This window comes from Oncorhynchus gorbuscha, linkage group LG16, assembly GCF_021184085.1.
Source record: "Oncorhynchus gorbuscha isolate QuinsamMale2020 ecotype Even-year linkage group LG16, OgorEven_v1.0, whole genome shotgun sequence".
Lineage (NCBI taxonomy): Eukaryota > Metazoa > Chordata > Actinopteri > Salmoniformes > Salmonidae > Oncorhynchus > Oncorhynchus gorbuscha.
The window spans coordinates 8,540,228-8,557,727 of NC_060188.1; the positions used below are offsets into that span (position 1 = coordinate 8,540,228).

The 17,500-nt window shown below is 46.7% G+C and overlaps 2 protein-coding genes across 2 annotated transcripts in view; both read right to left on the reverse strand.

The window, feature by feature from the left end:
- The window catches only part of LOC123998968 (voltage-dependent T-type calcium channel subunit alpha-1I-like), a 50,138-nt gene extending 37,696 nt beyond the window's left edge, over nucleotides 1-12,442 (reverse strand). The window contains exon 1 of the mRNA XM_046304257.1: nucleotides 12,348-12,442. Coding sequence (XP_046160213.1) covers nucleotides 12,348-12,442 — 95 coding nt within the window. The remainder of the gene's footprint in view (nucleotides 1-12,347) is intronic.
- Nucleotides 12,443-12,807: 365 nt separating this feature from the next.
- Nucleotides 12,808-15,145, reverse strand: LOC123999264 (adhesion G protein-coupled receptor E1-like). Its single transcript, XM_046304853.1, has 6 exons — nucleotides 14,919-15,145; nucleotides 14,217-14,283; nucleotides 13,884-13,975; nucleotides 13,346-13,505; nucleotides 13,131-13,193; nucleotides 12,808-12,939 (listed from the first exon to the last, which is right to left on the reverse strand). The coding sequence occupies exons 1-6, from the start codon at nucleotides 15,137-15,139 to the stop codon at nucleotides 12,862-12,864; spliced, it is 681 nt and encodes a 226-aa protein (XP_046160809.1). The 5' UTR covers nucleotides 15,140-15,145; the 3' UTR covers nucleotides 12,808-12,861.
- Nucleotides 15,146-17,500: the final 2,355 nt, after the last annotated feature.

Here is a 17,500-nt window from a genome sequence, read left to right on the forward strand (position 1 = left end):
GAAATGGGAGGAATGGCAGACATTAAGCACTTCACATGACAAGATACGTTCCAGGATAGGATAGAATTACAAGACCAATTAATAGAAGGATTATGACATACTAGCCAGGGATGACCCAAAACAACAGGTGTGAAAGGTGAACGAAAAATCAAAAAGAAATAGTCTCACTGTGGTTACCAGATACTGTGAGAGTTAAAGGTAGTGTCTCAAATCTGATACTGGGAAGATGACTACCGTCTAAGGCAAACATGGGCGTAGGCTTGTCTAACTGTCTGAAAGGAATGTTATGTTTCCGAACCCATGCTTCGTCCATGAAACAACCCTCAGCCCCAGAGTCAATCAAGGCACTGCATGTAGCACTTAACCGGTCCAGCGTAGATGGACCGACATAGTAGTAGCGAGTAGTGCTCACCAGTAGCCCTCCGCTACTGATGGGCTCTGGCCTCTTACTGGACATGAATTAACAAAATGTCCATCAAATCCGCAATAGAGGCACAGGCGGTTGGTGATCCTCCGTTCCTCTCCTTAGTCGAGATGCGAATCCCTCCCAGCTGCATGGGCTCAGTCTCAGAGTCAGAGGAGGGAGATGGCTGCGATGCGGAGCAGGGAAACACCGTTGATGCGAGCTCTCTTCCACGAGCCTGGTGACGAAGATCTACCCGTCGTTCTATGCGGATGGCGAGAGCAATCAAAGAGTCCACACTGGAAGGAACCTCCCGAGAGAGAATCTCATCCTTGACCACTGTGTGGAGTCCTCCAGAAAACGAGCGAGCAGCGCCGGCTCGTTCCAGTCACTAGAGGCAGCAAGAGTACGAAACTCTATAGAGTAATCCGTTATGGATCGATCACCTTGGCATAGGGAAGCCAGGGCCCTAGAAGCCTCCCCACCAAAAACTGAACGGTCAAAAACCCGAATCATCTCCTCCTTAAAGTTCTGGTAATTGTTAGAACAATCAGCCCTTGCCTCCCAGATAGCTGTGCCCCACTCTCGGGCCCGGCCAGTAAGGAGTGAATGACGTAAGCAACCCGAGCTCTCTCACTAGAGTATGTGTTGGGTTGGAGAGAGAACACAATATCACACTGGGTGAGAAAGGAGCGGCACTCCGTGGGCTGCCCGGAGTAGCAAGGTGGGTTATTAACCCTAGGTTCCGGAGGCTCGGCAGGCCAGGAAGTAACAGGTGGCACGAGACGAAGACTCTGGAACTGTCCAGAGAGGTCGGAAACCTGAGCGGCCAGGTTCTCCACGGCATGGCGAGCAGCAGACAATTCCTGCTCGTGTCTGCCGAGCATGGCTCCTTGGATCTTGACGGCAGTGTTACGAGCCTCTGTAGTCGCTGGGTCCATTCCTTGGTCGGATCCTTCTGTTATGCAGGTGAATGAGGACCCAAAAGCGACTTGGCGAAAACAGAGTTTTTAATCCAGAAAGAAACTTACAAAACAAAAGCATAATACTACTCGTAAAGACGAGAACAGACAGGAGACTTGATCGAGAACTGCAGGTTGCCTCGGGAAGGCACTTGAACCTAGCAGACTCAGACACCTGCTCACCACGCAGCATCTGAGGGAAACACGACACGACAGGGCAAAACATAGACACAGCACGGTGAATTATAGATGAGGATCCGACGGGGCAGGAACGGAAAACAAGGAGAGAAATAGGGACTCTAATCAGGGAAAAGGATCGGGAACAGGTGTGGGAAGACTAAATGATTGATTAGGGGGAATAGGAACAGCTGGGAGCAGGAACGAACGATAGAGAGAAGAGAGAGCGAGAGAGTGAGAGAGGGAGGGGGAGAGAGAGGGATAGAAAGAGGGAAAGAACCTAATAAGACCAGCAGAGGGAAACGAATAGAAGGGGAAGCACGGGGACAAGACATGATAATTAATGACAAAACATGACACTGTCAGCCTTGCGTTATGCAGAGAGAAAGAGAGAAGAGAGAGAGAGAGAGAGAGAGAGAGAGAGAGAGAGAGAGAGAGAGAGAGAGAGAGAGAGAGAGAGAGAGAGAGAGAGAGAGAGAGAGAGAGAGAGAGAGAAAGAGAGAGAGAGAGAGAGGGATAGAGAAAGAGAGAGAGAGAGAGAGAGAGAGAGAGAGAGAGAGAGAGAGAGAGAGAGAGAGAGAGAGAGAGAGAGAGAGAGAGAGAGAGAGAAAGAAAAGAAAGAAAGAAATATATAACACAAACTTGTCTAGAGAACACATCACATGCAGAACGTCACAGTATTATCCCCGCGTGATTCCCCTCCTCCTCCAAATCCCCCTCTCACATCTGTCCATCCGCGCGCCCAACCGTCGATCTATCGACCGACACCGTCTTTCTCATTATTTTTCCCAAGCAGACTGAACACATATAATGTTTCGTATAGATGTATCGCCGCACAAACATATCCTACAACTGTAACTCAGATAGGCAATATTTCCATTAGGCTATTGCGTCCTCCACGAATTATAGCCTACATCATCAAACTGAATTCCAACATTTAAAAAACTAACAACACAATCACCAACACAAAATCGGCTATTGAAAGCAGTAGGCTTTTCCTACAGAACCATGTCGTCAACTCGTGCTGCTGCGTCGATAGACAGACAACGCAGAGCTTATGTTTAGCGCAGGTGGCTGCTCTGCAAGCAACAGCATTCGCCCGGTACCATCGATCCGTTTCCCTCTGAACTATTCATTACTATGCGACTACAGGAGCATGCCATTTACAAAATCATTCACATTCGCTTGGAAGGTAAACAAATTATTACAGTACCTCCTCTGATTTCCGTTCCAAAATATTCTTCCAACGCTTGAAGCAAAGAGGCAGATTTTTTATATTCTCTGCCAACGCCGTAGTTCAGCTGCACAGCGCGAGTGATGAGAGCGCGCGCGAGATAGAGAGAGCGACAGACAGAGAGAGAGAGAGAGAGAGAGAGAGAGAGAGAGAGAGAGAGAGAGAGAGAGAGAGAGAGAGACCTCTAATGTGGAGGTAATGCCACTCCTGCTTAGATTGAATTGCAATGGGCTCAGTGGAGGCTCCTCAGAGGAGGAAGGGGAGGACCATCATCCTCTGTTTGCAACTGTTGGACTAATGATTACAGCCTAGATAAACTAGATGCTGTCAAGAGTGTGTAAGGCGTTATTGAATGTGCCACTGTCTGTCCATGTCCATCATAAACGGCACTGACCGCCACTGACTGGGCTATTTGCTACTAACATAACAACAACTAGACCTACTATAAATGAACAGTAGGCTAATGTCAATGAATATATCTTATGTGTCTGCAAATGTAATGTCTTAGACACATCTCACTTTGACACAATCAAACTAGTCATTCCTCAGAGTGGTTTTATGGGTTTTATCAGGTAAATCTGGTATTCCACTCACTCAGCAATGCAGAGAGCCCTAGCACCTGGAGAGGAGGTGGGTGCATTGACTAATCCTCTGTTGCCCTCACCCTAACTCAATCCCTTTCTGACTCACCCTACCTCACCCCTCAGTAGCTGTTACATACTGTGTACAACCTCAGCCTTCAATACCCCCCACTCCCCAACCAACCTCACCCCTCAATAGCTCTGTTACATACTGTGTACAACCTCAGCCTTCAATACCCCCACTCCCCAACCAACCTCACCCCTCAATAGCTCTGTTACATACTGTGTACAACCTCAGCCTTCAATACCCCCCCACTCCCCAACCAACCTCACCCTCAATAGCTCTGTTACATACTGTGTACAACCTCAGCCTTCAATACCCACCACTCCCCAACCAACCTCACCTCTCAATAGCTGTTACATACTGTGTACAACCTCAGCCTTCAATACCCCCACTCCCCAACCAACCTCACCCCTCAATAGCTCTGTTACATACTGTGTACAACCTCAGCCTTCAATACCCCCCACACCCCAACCAACCTCACCCCTCAATAGCTCTGTTACATACTGTGTACAACCTCAGCCTTCAATACCCCCCACACCCCAACCAACCTCACCCCTCAATAGCTGTTACATACTGTATACAACCTCAGCCTTCAATACCCCCACACCCCAACCAACCTCACCCCTCAATAGCTCTGTTACATACTGTGTACAACCTCAGCCTTCAATACCCCCCACACCCCAACCAATCTCACCCCTCAATAGCTCTGTTACATACTGTATACAACCTCAGCCTTCAAGACCCCCCACTCCCCAACCAACCTCACCCCTCAATACCCCCCCAACAATACTCCCTCACCAACCAACCTCACCCCTTATCACCCCATCAATCTAGACATAGATAGAAAGAAAAGGGGTAGGAGACAGGAGTCGGAGAGAGAGAAAAGCCCTTATGAGTGTCTGTGTGTCGTCTTCTGTTGGACGGGTGTTGGACCAGACCAGTGGTGAGACAGGCAGTATGGAGCTGTGGCCAGAACTACCTGTCAGAGGATTATCCCACAGGAAAACATGGAACACTGAGGAAGCTGCATGTAATGGGAACTGTGTGTGTGTGTGAGAAAAAAGTGAATGAATTAATATATGGGAAGATGTACAGTATATTATCTCTTTAGGCTATGTGGGAAGATATGATGTAAACAAGGGTAAAGAAGTGGGGATGTTGAACCAGTCTGGTTCACATGTATGAACATGCTCAAACTCAAATAGTACATCTCTCAAACTGTGTGGGTGTGTGTGTCTGTGTCTGTGCGTGTGCGTGTGTGTGTGCGTGTGTGTGTGCGTGTCTGTGTGTGTGCGTGTCTGTGCGTGTGTGTGTCTGTGTGTGCGTGTCTGTGTGTGAGTGCGTGTGCGTGTCTGTGTGTGTGTGTGTGTGTGTGTGTCTGTGTGTGTGTGTGTCTGTGCGTGTGTGTGTGTGCGTGCGTGCCAATGTCCTAGTGACTCAAGTATCGGGCTGAGTATGATAATACAAGGTAGAGAACTGAGAATGCTGCATAGATACGTGTATGATACACCCCTGTCATGTGCAGACGTGCAGTTCTCCACATCCAGCACCTAAAGCATCATCGGGAGCAGTAAGATGACTTGATTGTTAAGAGAATCATGTTCTCAATGTTCATAAACTGAACCTCAATTAAACTGCTCAGTCTTTTATTTTTTTATTTCACCTTAATTTAACCAGGTAGGCTAGTTGAGAACAAGTTCTCATTTGCAACTGCGACCTGGCCAAGATAAAGCATAGCAGTGTGAACAGACAACACAGAGTTACACATGGAGTAAACAATTAACAAGTCAATAACACAGTAGAAAAAAGGGGGAGTCTATATAGAATGTGTGCAAAAGGCGTGAGTTAGGCGAATAATTACAATTTTGCAGATTAGCACTGGAGTGATAAATGATCAGATGGCCATGTACAGGTAGAGATATTGGTGTGCAAAAGAGCAGAAAAGTAAATAAATATAAACAGTATAAAAACAGTATGGGAATGAGGTAGGTGAAAATGGGTGGGCTATTTACCAATAGACTATGTACAGCTGCAGCGATCGGTTAGCTGCTCAGATAGCTGATGTTTGAAGTTGTTGAGGGAGATAAAAGTCTCCAACTTCAGCGATTTTTGCAGTTCGTTCCAGTCACAGGCAGCAGAGTACTGGAACGAAAGGCGGCCAAATGAGGTGTTGGCTTTAGGGATGATCAGTGAGATACACCTGCTGGAGCGCGTGCTACGGATGGGTGTTGCCATCGTGACCAGTGAACTGAGATTAAGGCGGAGCTTTACCTAGCATGGACTTGTAGATGACCTGGAGCCAGTGGGTCTGGCGACGAATATGTAGCGAGGGCCAGCCGACTAGAGCATACAAGTCGCAGTGGTGGGTGGTATAAGGTGCTTTAGTGACAAAACGGATGGCACTGTGATAGACTGCATCCAGTTTGCTGAGTAGAGTGTTGGAAGCCATTTTGTAGATGACATCGCCGAAGTCGCGGATCGGTAGGATAGTCAGTTTTACTAGGTAAGCTTGGCGGCGTGAGTGAAGGAGGCTTTGTTGCGGAATAGAAAGCCGACTCTTGATTTGATTTTCGATTGGAGATGTTTGATATGAGTCTGGAAGGAGAGTTTGCAGTCTAGCCAGACACCTAGGTACTTATAGATGTCCACATATTCAAGGTCGGAACCATCCAGGGTGGTGATGCTAGTCGGGCATGCGGGTGCAGGCAGCGATCAGTTGAAAAGCATGCATTTGGTTTTACTAGCGTTTAACAGCAGTTGGAGGCCACGGAAGGAGTGTTGTATGGCATTGAAGCTCGTTTGGAGGTTAGATAGCACAGTGTCCAATGACGGGCCGAAAGTATATAGAATGGTGTCGTCTGCGTAGAGGTGGATCAGGGAATCGCCCGCAGCAAGAGCAACATCATTGATATATACAGAGAAAAGAGTCGGCCCGAGAATTGAACCCTGTGGCACCCCCATAGAGACTGCCAGAGGACCGGACAGCATGCCCTCCGATTTGACACACTGAACTCTGTCTGCAAAGTAATTGGTGAACCAGGCAAGGCAGTCATCCGAAAACCGAGGCTACTGAGTCTGCCGATAAGAATATGGTGATTGACAGAGTCGAAGGCCTTGGTAAGGTCGATGAAGACGGCTGCACAGTACTATCTTTTATCGATGGCGGTTATGATATCGTTTTAGTACCTTGAGTGTGGCTGAGGTGCACCCGTGACCGGCTCGGAAACCAGATTGCACAGCGGAGAAGGTACGGTGAGATTCGAGATGGTCAGTGACCTGTTTGTTGACTTTGCTTTCAAGACCTTAGATAGGCAGGGCAGGATGGATATAGGTCTGTAACAGTTTGGGTCCAGGGTGTCTCCCCTTTGAAGAGGGGGATGACTGCGGCAGCTTTCAATCCTTGGGGATCTCAGACGATATGAAAGAGAGGTTGAACAGGCTGGTAATAGGGGTTGCGACAATGGCGGCGGATAGTTTCAGAAATAGAGGGTCCAGATTGTCAAGCCCAGCTGATTTGTACGGGTCCAGGTTTTGCAGCTCTTTCAGAACATCTGCTATCTGGATTTGGGTAAAGGAGAACCTGGAGGGGCTTGGGCGAGGAGCTGCGGGGGGGGGGCGGAGCTGTTGGCCGAGGTTGGAGTAGCTTATTGAAGTTTTCGATAATCATGGATTTATCGGTGGTGACCGTGTTACCTAGCCTCAGTGCAGTGGACAGCTGGGAGGAGGTGCTCTTGTTCTCCATGGACTTCACAGTGTCCCAGAACTTTTTGGAGTTGGAGCTACAGGATGCAAACTTCTGCCTGAAGTAGCTGGCCTTAGCTTTCCTGACTGACTGCGTGTATTGGTTCCTGACTTCCCTGAACAGTTGCATATCGCAGGGACTATTCGATGCTATTGCAGTCCGCCACAGGATGTTTTTGTGCTGGTCGAGGGCAGTCAGGTCTGGAGTGAACCAAGGGCTGTATCTGTTCTTGGTTCTGCATTTTTTGAACGGAGCATGCTTATCTAAAATGGTGAGGAAGTTACTTTTAAAGAATGACCAGGCATCCTCAACTGACGGGATGAGGTCAATGTCCTGCAACCCAGAATTTGTAAGATTCTAGTTGAATGAAACAGACAGAGTCCCAGCGTACAATATCCGGAATGTTTATTTAGGAGAGCTCTGAAAATCATACAATGCACATAGCCTTTTATACCTCACATTTGGTCATACCATATATCATACCCTTATAAATGCCCCTCTTCTCTAACACTGTCAATGCTATTTACAAGTCTACTCCAACACATACATTGCTTATCATATCCTGCAACCTGTTACATAATCTACTGCAAGCCTAACGGTTTCTCCCCTTCCTGGGTGGGGAGACCTTCTTCCCTGTTATTAGTTTCACAGTGGTCACACGTTGTCTGCCACAGTTCCTTGTCTGAGGCGGCAGGGTAGCCTAGTGGTTAGCGTGTTGGACTAATAACCGGAAGGTTGCAAGTTCAAATCCCTGAGCTGACATGGTACAAATCTGTCATTCTGCCCCTGAACAAGGCATTTAACCCACTGTTCCTAGGCTGTCATTGAAAATAAGTATTTGTTCTTTACTGACTTGCCTAGTTAAATAAAGGTTAAAAAAAACAGTTCCTCTTTTTCTATGCACAATTTTAGTCTTATGATTCAAATACATCTCACTCCATTATCCAGTGACAGGGTGGAATACTGTTAGTTATTGCTTTAACATTCATTTTAAAGTATAAATCATTTAGTCATTATCTTACCTTAAACATACTATAACATTGATAGATTACAAACTATAAACTGATTCATCACAATTATGTCCCTAGACCAGAGACAGAGTGGGGGGAACAGGATCTCTTCCTGGGTCTTTTTGGTTCCAACCTTCGGGGCATGTGTTGAGAAAGAGAGCAACTCTGTTTGTGCTGATCTGTGACCCACTAGCACCTCCCTCGGTAAGAGGGGAATGATGCAACCTCACTTACACACCAGGATACTTTATTGACACACACACACACACACACATACACACACACACACAAAATGTACATGCAAAGGTAGGTTGAATGGTAGTGGTTGTGAAACAGAAGAAACAGAGGTAATGAATCCCCTGTACACAACACTATAACTGATACCACAAGTAGACCAGCAATGATATTATCAAGGGAAGGATGAAAATGTACTCTGAACAAAAATATAAATATAACATGCAACAATTTCAAAGATTTTACTGAGTTACAATTCATATAAGGAAATCAGTCAATTGATATGCATTCATTAGGCCTTCTCATGAATGTGAATACAGATATGCATCTGATGGTCACAGATACCGTAACCCTAGTCTAAACTGTGTCTAAGCAAGGGGAGAGGATCATATCAAAGATCATTTAGCTATTTGATTTCCAATTTAACCCCTTAAGGTATCAAAAATATGTATAAAACAATTATTGGATGAAACATTGAATTTGGCAAAATATCTCCTTTCCATAAACAAATTGAACTGGTACCAGGGACCTTCAGAAGAGTGTTGTGAGGCTTGTGTCCTAGAGAAAAATAGAGAACACCGGTATGTTTGTGAGAGTCTCAGCTGTCCACAGAGTGGTTATATTAGTGTGTAGCCCAAACCATTTTGACACTATAGACAGAAGTTGGCAGAAGAGGCTGTTCCGACGTCAGACGAGTCTTGTGAGGTTTGTGGGCTTCCTTGAGCAAAATGGAGAACACCAGTGTGTTCTTTCAATAGAGTGGTCATAATCATTTGTAGGCGATTCGAACTTTACAGACATTTTTGCGAGAAGACCGATTTTCAGGATGCCTCATTCTCTGACAAACCCCGCTCCAGCTCTGCCACCTTTCACCACAGATGCAGGAGGATATTGGCGGATGCGGTGGATTGCCTCATGCTCTGACAAACCCCGCTCCAGCTCTGCCACCTTTCACCACAGATGCAGGAGGGATATTGGCGGATGCGGTGGATTGCCTCATGCTCTGACAAACCCCGCTCCAGCTCTGCCACCTTTCACCACAGATGCAGGAGGGGGATATTGGCAGATGCGATGGATTGAGCACTTGCAGAAAAACTGATATCTCTAGCTTAAACAAACAGATTTTGATGGGGATTGTTTTATGTTAATTCGATTTCTTCAAATTGTAGGCTAAGAGTTTTTTTTAAAGGTAGGGGCGTGGATCAGAAAACCAGTCAGTATCTGGTGTGAACACCATTTGCCTCATGCAGAGTGACACATCTCCTTTGCGTAGATTTGATCAGACTGTTCCTTATGGCCTATGGAATGTTGTCCCACTCCTCTTTAATGTCTGTTCGAAGTTGTTGGATATTGGCGGGAACTGGAACACGCTGTCGTGCACGTCCATTCAGAGCATCCCAAACATTCTCAATGGGTGACATGTCTGGTGAGTATGCAGGACATGGAAGCACTGGGACATTTTCAGCTTGCAGGAGTTGTGTACAGATCCTTGCGACATGGGGCCGTGTATTATCATGCTGAAACATGAGGTGATGGCGGTGGATGAATGGCACAACAATGGGCTTCAGTGAGGACGACGAGCAAGCAGGTGAGATTCCCAGAGACGATTTCTGACAGTTTGTGCAGAAAATCTTCAGTTGTGCAAACACACAGTTTCATCAGCTGTCCGGGTGGCTGGTCTCAGATGATCCCACAGGTGAAGTGAGGCTCCTGAGCTGGTGTGGTTACACGTGGTCTGCATTTGTGAGGACAGTTGGACGTACTGCCAAATTCTCTAAATCGACGTTTATGGTAGATAAAAGAACATTCAATTATTTGGCAACAGTGCTGGTGGACATTCCTGTAGTCAGCAAGCCAATTGCACCCTCCATCAAAAGTTGAGACATCTGTGGCATTGTGTTGTGTGACTGCACATTTTAAAGTGGCCTTTTATTGTCCCCAGCACAAGGGGCACCTGTGTAATGGTCATGCTGTTTAATCAGCTTCTTGATATGCCCCACCTGTCAGGTAGATGGATTATCTTGGCAAAGGAGAAATGCTCAGTAACAGGGATGTAACCAAATTTGTGCACAAAATTTGAGAGAAATAAGATTTTTGTGCAAATGGAAAATGTCTGGATACTTTTATTTCATTTCATGAAACATGAGACCAACACTTTATATTATATTTTTGTTCAGTATATATGCTACCTGACATATTACAATACAGCTATAGACAAAGACTTTATACAACAACAGTAACATCTACGAAGAACAATATACAAATATCGCACAACTCACTCTGCATGCACACCATCCCACAAGCTCAGAGATATGAGTCCAGCAGTTGTTGTGCAGGACAGAGATGAGCTTGCTGCTCTCTCTGTGACTGCTTGAAGTAGACCGAGGGGGAGGCACGAGTTTGTGATCTGGGACCCAAGCTGACTGCCTGTGATGACCCCACAGTGTCATAAGGCCCCTGGCAACCATGACCCCTAGCAACAAATCGTTGGCCAGGGTCCTAGGTGTGAAGGGCCAGTTTATGACCCCCCTGGCCTGCTTGGTTTCAGTGGGGGAGGACAGCCTACTACAGAAGTTAGAAAGAGAGGCTGTGAGAGAGCTGTGATATGGTGTGCTAAGAGTCTCTGGCAGGGAATTCGTAACATATTGGTCATATCACTGTATCACTAACTAATCCCCAGGCCTGTTGGACAGAAAGACCCACTCCATCTCAGAGACTTTAAGCATAATTACAGACACAATATGGAAGACTTTCACTGAAATCCCAATCGACCTCTGCCCCTTAGGATATGGAAACATATCACCCATCCAATTAAACAGCAAAGTAAAGCGATTACCATGTTATCCTATATGCACCTTCCAGAACTAAAGGAGTGCCTGGAGGAGAGTTGAGGAGAACTGGAGATTGATTTGGAATTCAGTAAATGTCTACCCACTGGGCAAAAACTGGTTGAATCAACATTGTTTCCATGTCATTTCAACCCCCAAAATAAATGTGCTGATGTTGAATCAATGTGGAAAAATCATCAACATACAGTTAGGGCATTTTGTCTGTTTTTCACCCAACTTTTAACCTAAATCCAATGACATAGTGCATTTTTGACAATAGTTGACAACTCAACCAAATGTCAATCAAAACTAGACGTTCAACTGACATCTGTGCCCAGTGGGTGATTAGTTAGCTGCCTAGCAACTTTGTATACTAAACACCCCCAGGCGCACTGCATCAATTTTTAACATGGTTTGGAGTTTATTCCTGACTATTTTGACAAAGTCTAACTCATTCGAACTCAAAGAGCAGGGCTGTTAACCCAACAGCGTTTCCCGGCTGACAGACCAGCACGACTCCAGCAAGCACTGCAGCTGGGTTCCCATGGTAACAGGCAAAGAGACTAGCAGCACTGTGACTCGGAGCAAAACACCCCACACCAGCCTCCTCCTTTTCCTCCACCTACTTCTTCTTTATCTTCATCTTCTTCTTCTCTGTCCCACTATTGTACTCTCTTTCACTCCTGCGGCTGCATTCACCCGTCTGGGAATCTCCCTTTATTTCCATCCATCTCTGTATGCCTCTCTATCTCCTCCTCCAGTTGACTTGTCCTGACATCTATCTATCCATCTCCATATTTATGTCTTTCTCTCTCTCCCTACAACCCCACCAGGTTTTCATTATTTGTTAATCAATTGAATCATGGCTGGAACAAAGGCCTTCACCCAATGGTATCTCTCCATCAACAGAAGACCTGTGTCCTCACTTTAACTCCTAACTCCAATGAGAGCAAGAGCATTGATGTTTAGGTGCTGTCACCGTGTGGTGAAAAGAGGGCATTACAACAGTATGCAAACGCAGTATTGTCTGTCTCCAACCGTGGCTCTCTTCCAGCTATTTTATTATAGCTCTGAGAGGATGCCCTCCTGTCCTCTCCTCACCCCTCCTGTACCATCTGTCTGGAAACCCAGTCGCTATGCTCTCAAAACACTTCAGACTGCAGCCGACCGGGACTTTCTTATCTGGGCTCAGCCACAGGGATTCCATTGAATAAATCTTTATTGTCCCTGATGGACAATCCAATGGTAAACGCTAGACTCAAAGCAGGTAGAGACGCAGTTATTCATTTATATATAAACAACTGCAACCTACACATTTTCATTTGTTTATTTTGCACACAGGTAAATATGCTGTAACTAATGTGTATATAATTTATAAATATATGAAATTCTATAAATACATTTGCAGGATAATAAAACATTGTTTTATGTAGATAAAGGAAATATGAGTAAATACAAAAGGTCAGGCTGTGTTATCTGAGTCATTAGCATCCATATAAACACACTCTCTCTCTCTCTCTCTCTCGCTCTCATACTTAGTGTGTACAGTGTGCATTGAAAATGTACCGTGGAGGCCCACTGTGCTGAAATGCTTTGAAGGTCTGATGGTATCGTATCATGTTGCTCTCATCCTGGCCGTGTTCCTTTGTTTTGTCTCTCTTCACCAGCCTTGTCCAGGTCTTCAGAGACGGAAGGTGCTTCTTTCTGTTGGAAAAACAAGACCTCAACAGGTTAGACTTTCTGTGGTAAAAGACTATGCTTACATAAGTTCTATAAGGGACTTGGCCAGAGGGTCATTCAGTAACATTACATTCATGCTGGAAAGAAGAGGAAGCCTCATATAGATGTAACAACTAGTGATGAGTGAGGAAGGTATAGACTTGGTATAGACTTACCATAGAGTCTGGAGTAGAGGAGCTGGAAGAACAGCCCAGCCACTTCCTGTACTCATCACGTACCTATGATACAATACAACAACAACAACAACACACCAACACTAATTATACACAGACCACACCGTGGAGGGTAGACAGAGGGGAGGTTAAGAACGTGTGGGTGTGTGTGTGGGGGAGGGGGGGCGTGATTGTGCGTGCTTGTGGTGCAGGTCTACCTCCTTGTTGAAGAGACAGTGAACGATGTAGAGGAAGGTGCCCTGCTGGGAGTTGAGCACGATGAAGAGGTACTTGAAGACCATGGTGGACTGGAACAAGCCCAGCACCCAGGTACAACCCAGGATCACAAACTGTGCCAGGATCTTAAAGATGATCAGTCTGAAAGAGGGAGGGAGGGAAGTGAGGGGGTGAGAGAGGGAGGAGGGAGGTGAGAGTGGAAGGGGGAGAGAGAGAGGAAGGGTGGAGGGAGGGAGATGAGAGAGGGGGATGGTGAGAGAGGGGAGGGAGGAAGGTGAGAGAGGAAGGAAGGTGAGAGAGGGAGAGGGAGGTGAGAGTGTGGGAAAGAGAGGGAGGTGAGGGAGGGAGGATGGGAGGGGAGGGAGGGATGGAGGGATGGAATGGTATAAAAACATCATATGGATTCATATGAGGAGATTAGAATACTAACACTACCACACATTCCCATCGGTATCAACAAACATACACATTACATATGGCATAGTTACTGTATGTTCACAGACATATGTACACACACACCTGGTGTCTTTGGACTGTGAGACATCACTCTTCATGTTAGCCAAGGTAGGTCTCAAACTCCAGATTGTAACGCAGAACAATATCCAGTTCAGCTGTGGAAGAAGCATAAGGAGGTCAGTGTGTGTGTGTGTGTGTGTGTGTGTGTGTGTGTGTGTGTGTGTGTGTGTGTGTGTGTGTGTGTGTGTGTGTGTGTGTGTGTGTGTGTGTGTGTGTGTGTGTGTGTGTGTGTGTGTGTGTGTGTGTGTGTGTGTGTGTGTGTGTGTGTGTGTGTGTGTGTGCGTGTGTGTGTATGCGTGTGTGTGTGTATGCGTGAGTGCATGTAGATCCACTCACTGCTAGGACAGTACACACTGGCCCTAACACAGCCCAGGTAAAGTATTGTTCTGGCTTCAGCCAGCATCTGAAACACAGAAACAAATGAAAATGTCTTGTAAGTGATTGTTACTGGAAGAGAGATAATATGTGTGTGTGTGTGTGTGTGTGTGTGTGTGTGTGTGTGTGTGTGTGTGTGTGTGTGTGTGTGTGTGTGTGTGTGTGTGTGTGTGTGTGTGTGTGTGTGTGTGTGTGTGTGTGTGTGTGTGTGTGTGTGTGTGTGTGTGTGTGTGTGTGTGGAAGAGAGATAATGCGTGTGTGTGTGGAAGAGAGATAATGCGTGTGTGTGTGGAATAGAGATAATGTGTGTGTGTGTGTGTGGAATAGAGATAGTGTGTGTGTGTGTGTGTGTGGAAGAGAGATAATGCGTGTGTGTGTGGAATAGAGATAGTGTGTAGTGTGTGTGTGTGTGTGTGTGTGTGTGTGTGTGTGTGTGTGTGTGTGTGTGTGTGTGTGTGTGTGTGTGTGTGTGTGTGTGTGTGTGTGTGTGTGTGTGTGTGTGTGTGTGTGTGTGTGTGTGTGTGTGTGTGAAAGAGAGATAATGCATGTGTGTGGAAGAGAGATCATGTGTGTGCGTATGTTAGTGAAGAGAGATAATGTGTGTGTGTGTTAATGGAGGAGAGATAATGTGTGTGTGTGTGTGTGTGTAAAATTTCTACTCACACTTTAGATCCCCCATAGCCGTCACGTTTCACAGCTGCAGACACACCCACGATCACCAGGGGAATGCCATAGCCAATCAGGAAGAGGTATTTCTTCTGGAGGCCTTCCCTCTGGATGACCTGGATCCTAGAGAGTCTCTGGACCAGCAGATAGAGCTGGAGCGCCTCCAGCAGCATCCACAGGAAACTGGCCACTACCAGGAAGTGGAGGAGACCTGCCATGATGGAGCACACCAGCTGGGGACAGAGAGGAAGATGAGATAGATATTAACACATGGACATGCTCACCCGCATGCAGGCACACACACACACACACACACACACACACACACACACACACACACACACACACACACACACACACACACACACACACACACACACACACACACACACACACACACACACACACACACACACACACACACACACACACACACACACACACACACACAATGAGAACGAAGAAGACATGTATATACAAATGAAAGTTCTTTCCTAACCCAGCACCTTGTGAGTGAGGTAGGTGTAATCCAATAGCAGCAGCAGATGGGACAGGAAGAGGCAGAGGCAGAGGTGGAGGCGGGCTGTGTTGTTGATCTTAGGGTTCCAGCTACACAGCAGGAAGGTGAGGATGGCCAGAGCAAAGAAGACCAGGCCCACGATCACACATTCTGTTCACCCACTCTAGGAAGGGATTGTCCTCTGACACAGTCTGGAAGGATGGAGACACACACAATTAAGCATGAACACACATACTAATGTGTGCACCAGAACACAAACACACACACAATCACAACCCACACAAACACAGAGCCTGTACCTCTCCTGTCTGCATGATGAGGGCAAAGGTGGAGAGGTGAGAGCAGCTACACACTGTGTAGTTCTCATCAGAGAACACAACCCAACAGCCGTTCACTGACCAATGCCTCCCCTTGGTTCCATTCTCATATTCCATTCCTCTGTCCTCCCAGTACACACAGGTAATCAGGCCAGGCTCAGCCAACCTCTGAGAGAGAGAGAGAGAGAGAGAGAGAGAGAGAGAGAGAGAGAGAGAGAGAGAGAGAGAGAGAGAGAGAGAGAGAGAGAGAGAGACAGAGAGAGAGAGAGAGAGAGAGAGAGAGAGAGAGAGACCGAGAGAGAGAGAGAGACCGAGAGAGAGAGAGAGAGAGAGAGAGAGAGAGAGAGAGAGAGAGAGAGAGAGAGAGAGAGAGAGAGAGAGAGAGAGAGAGAGAGAGAGAGAGAGAGAGAGAGAGAGAGAGAGAGAGAGAGATGTTTAAATACTGACAGTATGCTATGAGGGATGGAGGGGTGTATAGACTGACACAGATGGGGAGAGACGGAAAAGAAGGAGATAAACAGATTAAGGGAGAGTGAATAACCAGCACAGACCAGCAACATCAACACAGCACCTCAACTGATGGACAGAAAGAGAGAGTTCATAAACAAGTTATTAAAGTCAATCAATTAAAACAATTGTACACCTCTGTGAGCTGATTTATCATCAGGGTTTTAAAATGCCCTAGTGGCACCAGGGAATTTAACAGGGACCAGCCAACCCTTTGATACAGGATGCAGTGGTGAGTATTAAAACTCTCACCAGTAATAAAATGAATGGCACTGTGTCCCCATTAATGAACGGCATCCAAAGATGTAAGAGTAGTGGCTGCTGCCATCTGGTAAATGGTGTCACCATAACCAAGAACTGGCAGAACAGTTGACTGAACAATCAGTCAGACAGGCAGACAGACAGACAGACAGGCAGGCAGGCAGACAGACAGACAGGCAGGCAGGCAGGCAGGCAGGCAGGCAGGCAGGCAGGCAGGCAGGCAGGCAGGCAGGCAGGCAGGCAGGCAGGCAGACAGGCAGGCAGGCAGGCAGGCAGGCAGGCAGGCAGGCAGGCAGACAGACAGACAGACAGGCAGGCAGGCAGGCAGGCAGGCAGGCAGACAGACAGACAGACAGACAGACAGACAGACAGACAGACAGACAGACAGACAGACAGACAGACAGACAGACAGACAGACAGACAGACAGACAGACAGACAGACAGACAGACAGACAGACAGACAGACAGACCCTCTTGTGGCTCATGGTGAAGTTGACAGGCTCAGAGAGCTGGGTGTGGTTGATCTTGGGCAGTGTGGCGGTGATGACATCAGACAACATCTCTGTGTGGTTTTCTGTCTGCAAGAAGCTAGCACCCAGAAGGCTCTCCATCCCACTGACTGTCAGGAATACTGCTGATGCTGTACCTAGGAAACAGAGTAGGGGGCTGTCGTCAAATAGCACTCAGAACCTTCATCATCATCACCAACAACACCATCATCGTCATCACCACCATCATCATTTACATTTACATTTACATTTAAGTCATTTAGCAGACGCTCTTATCCAGAGCGACTTACGAACAGATATCATTATCATCCGTATGATTCCCAATAGAGTCATCGTCATGGTGATATTCTTCACTGTGATCTTAATCACCACTATGCTGCTGTGTTTGGTCTATCTCACCATTATTGTTTCTGGCCAGAGCCTTTAGGTTGATGTCCATGGTGTTTCCCCTGGCTGAGAGGGAAG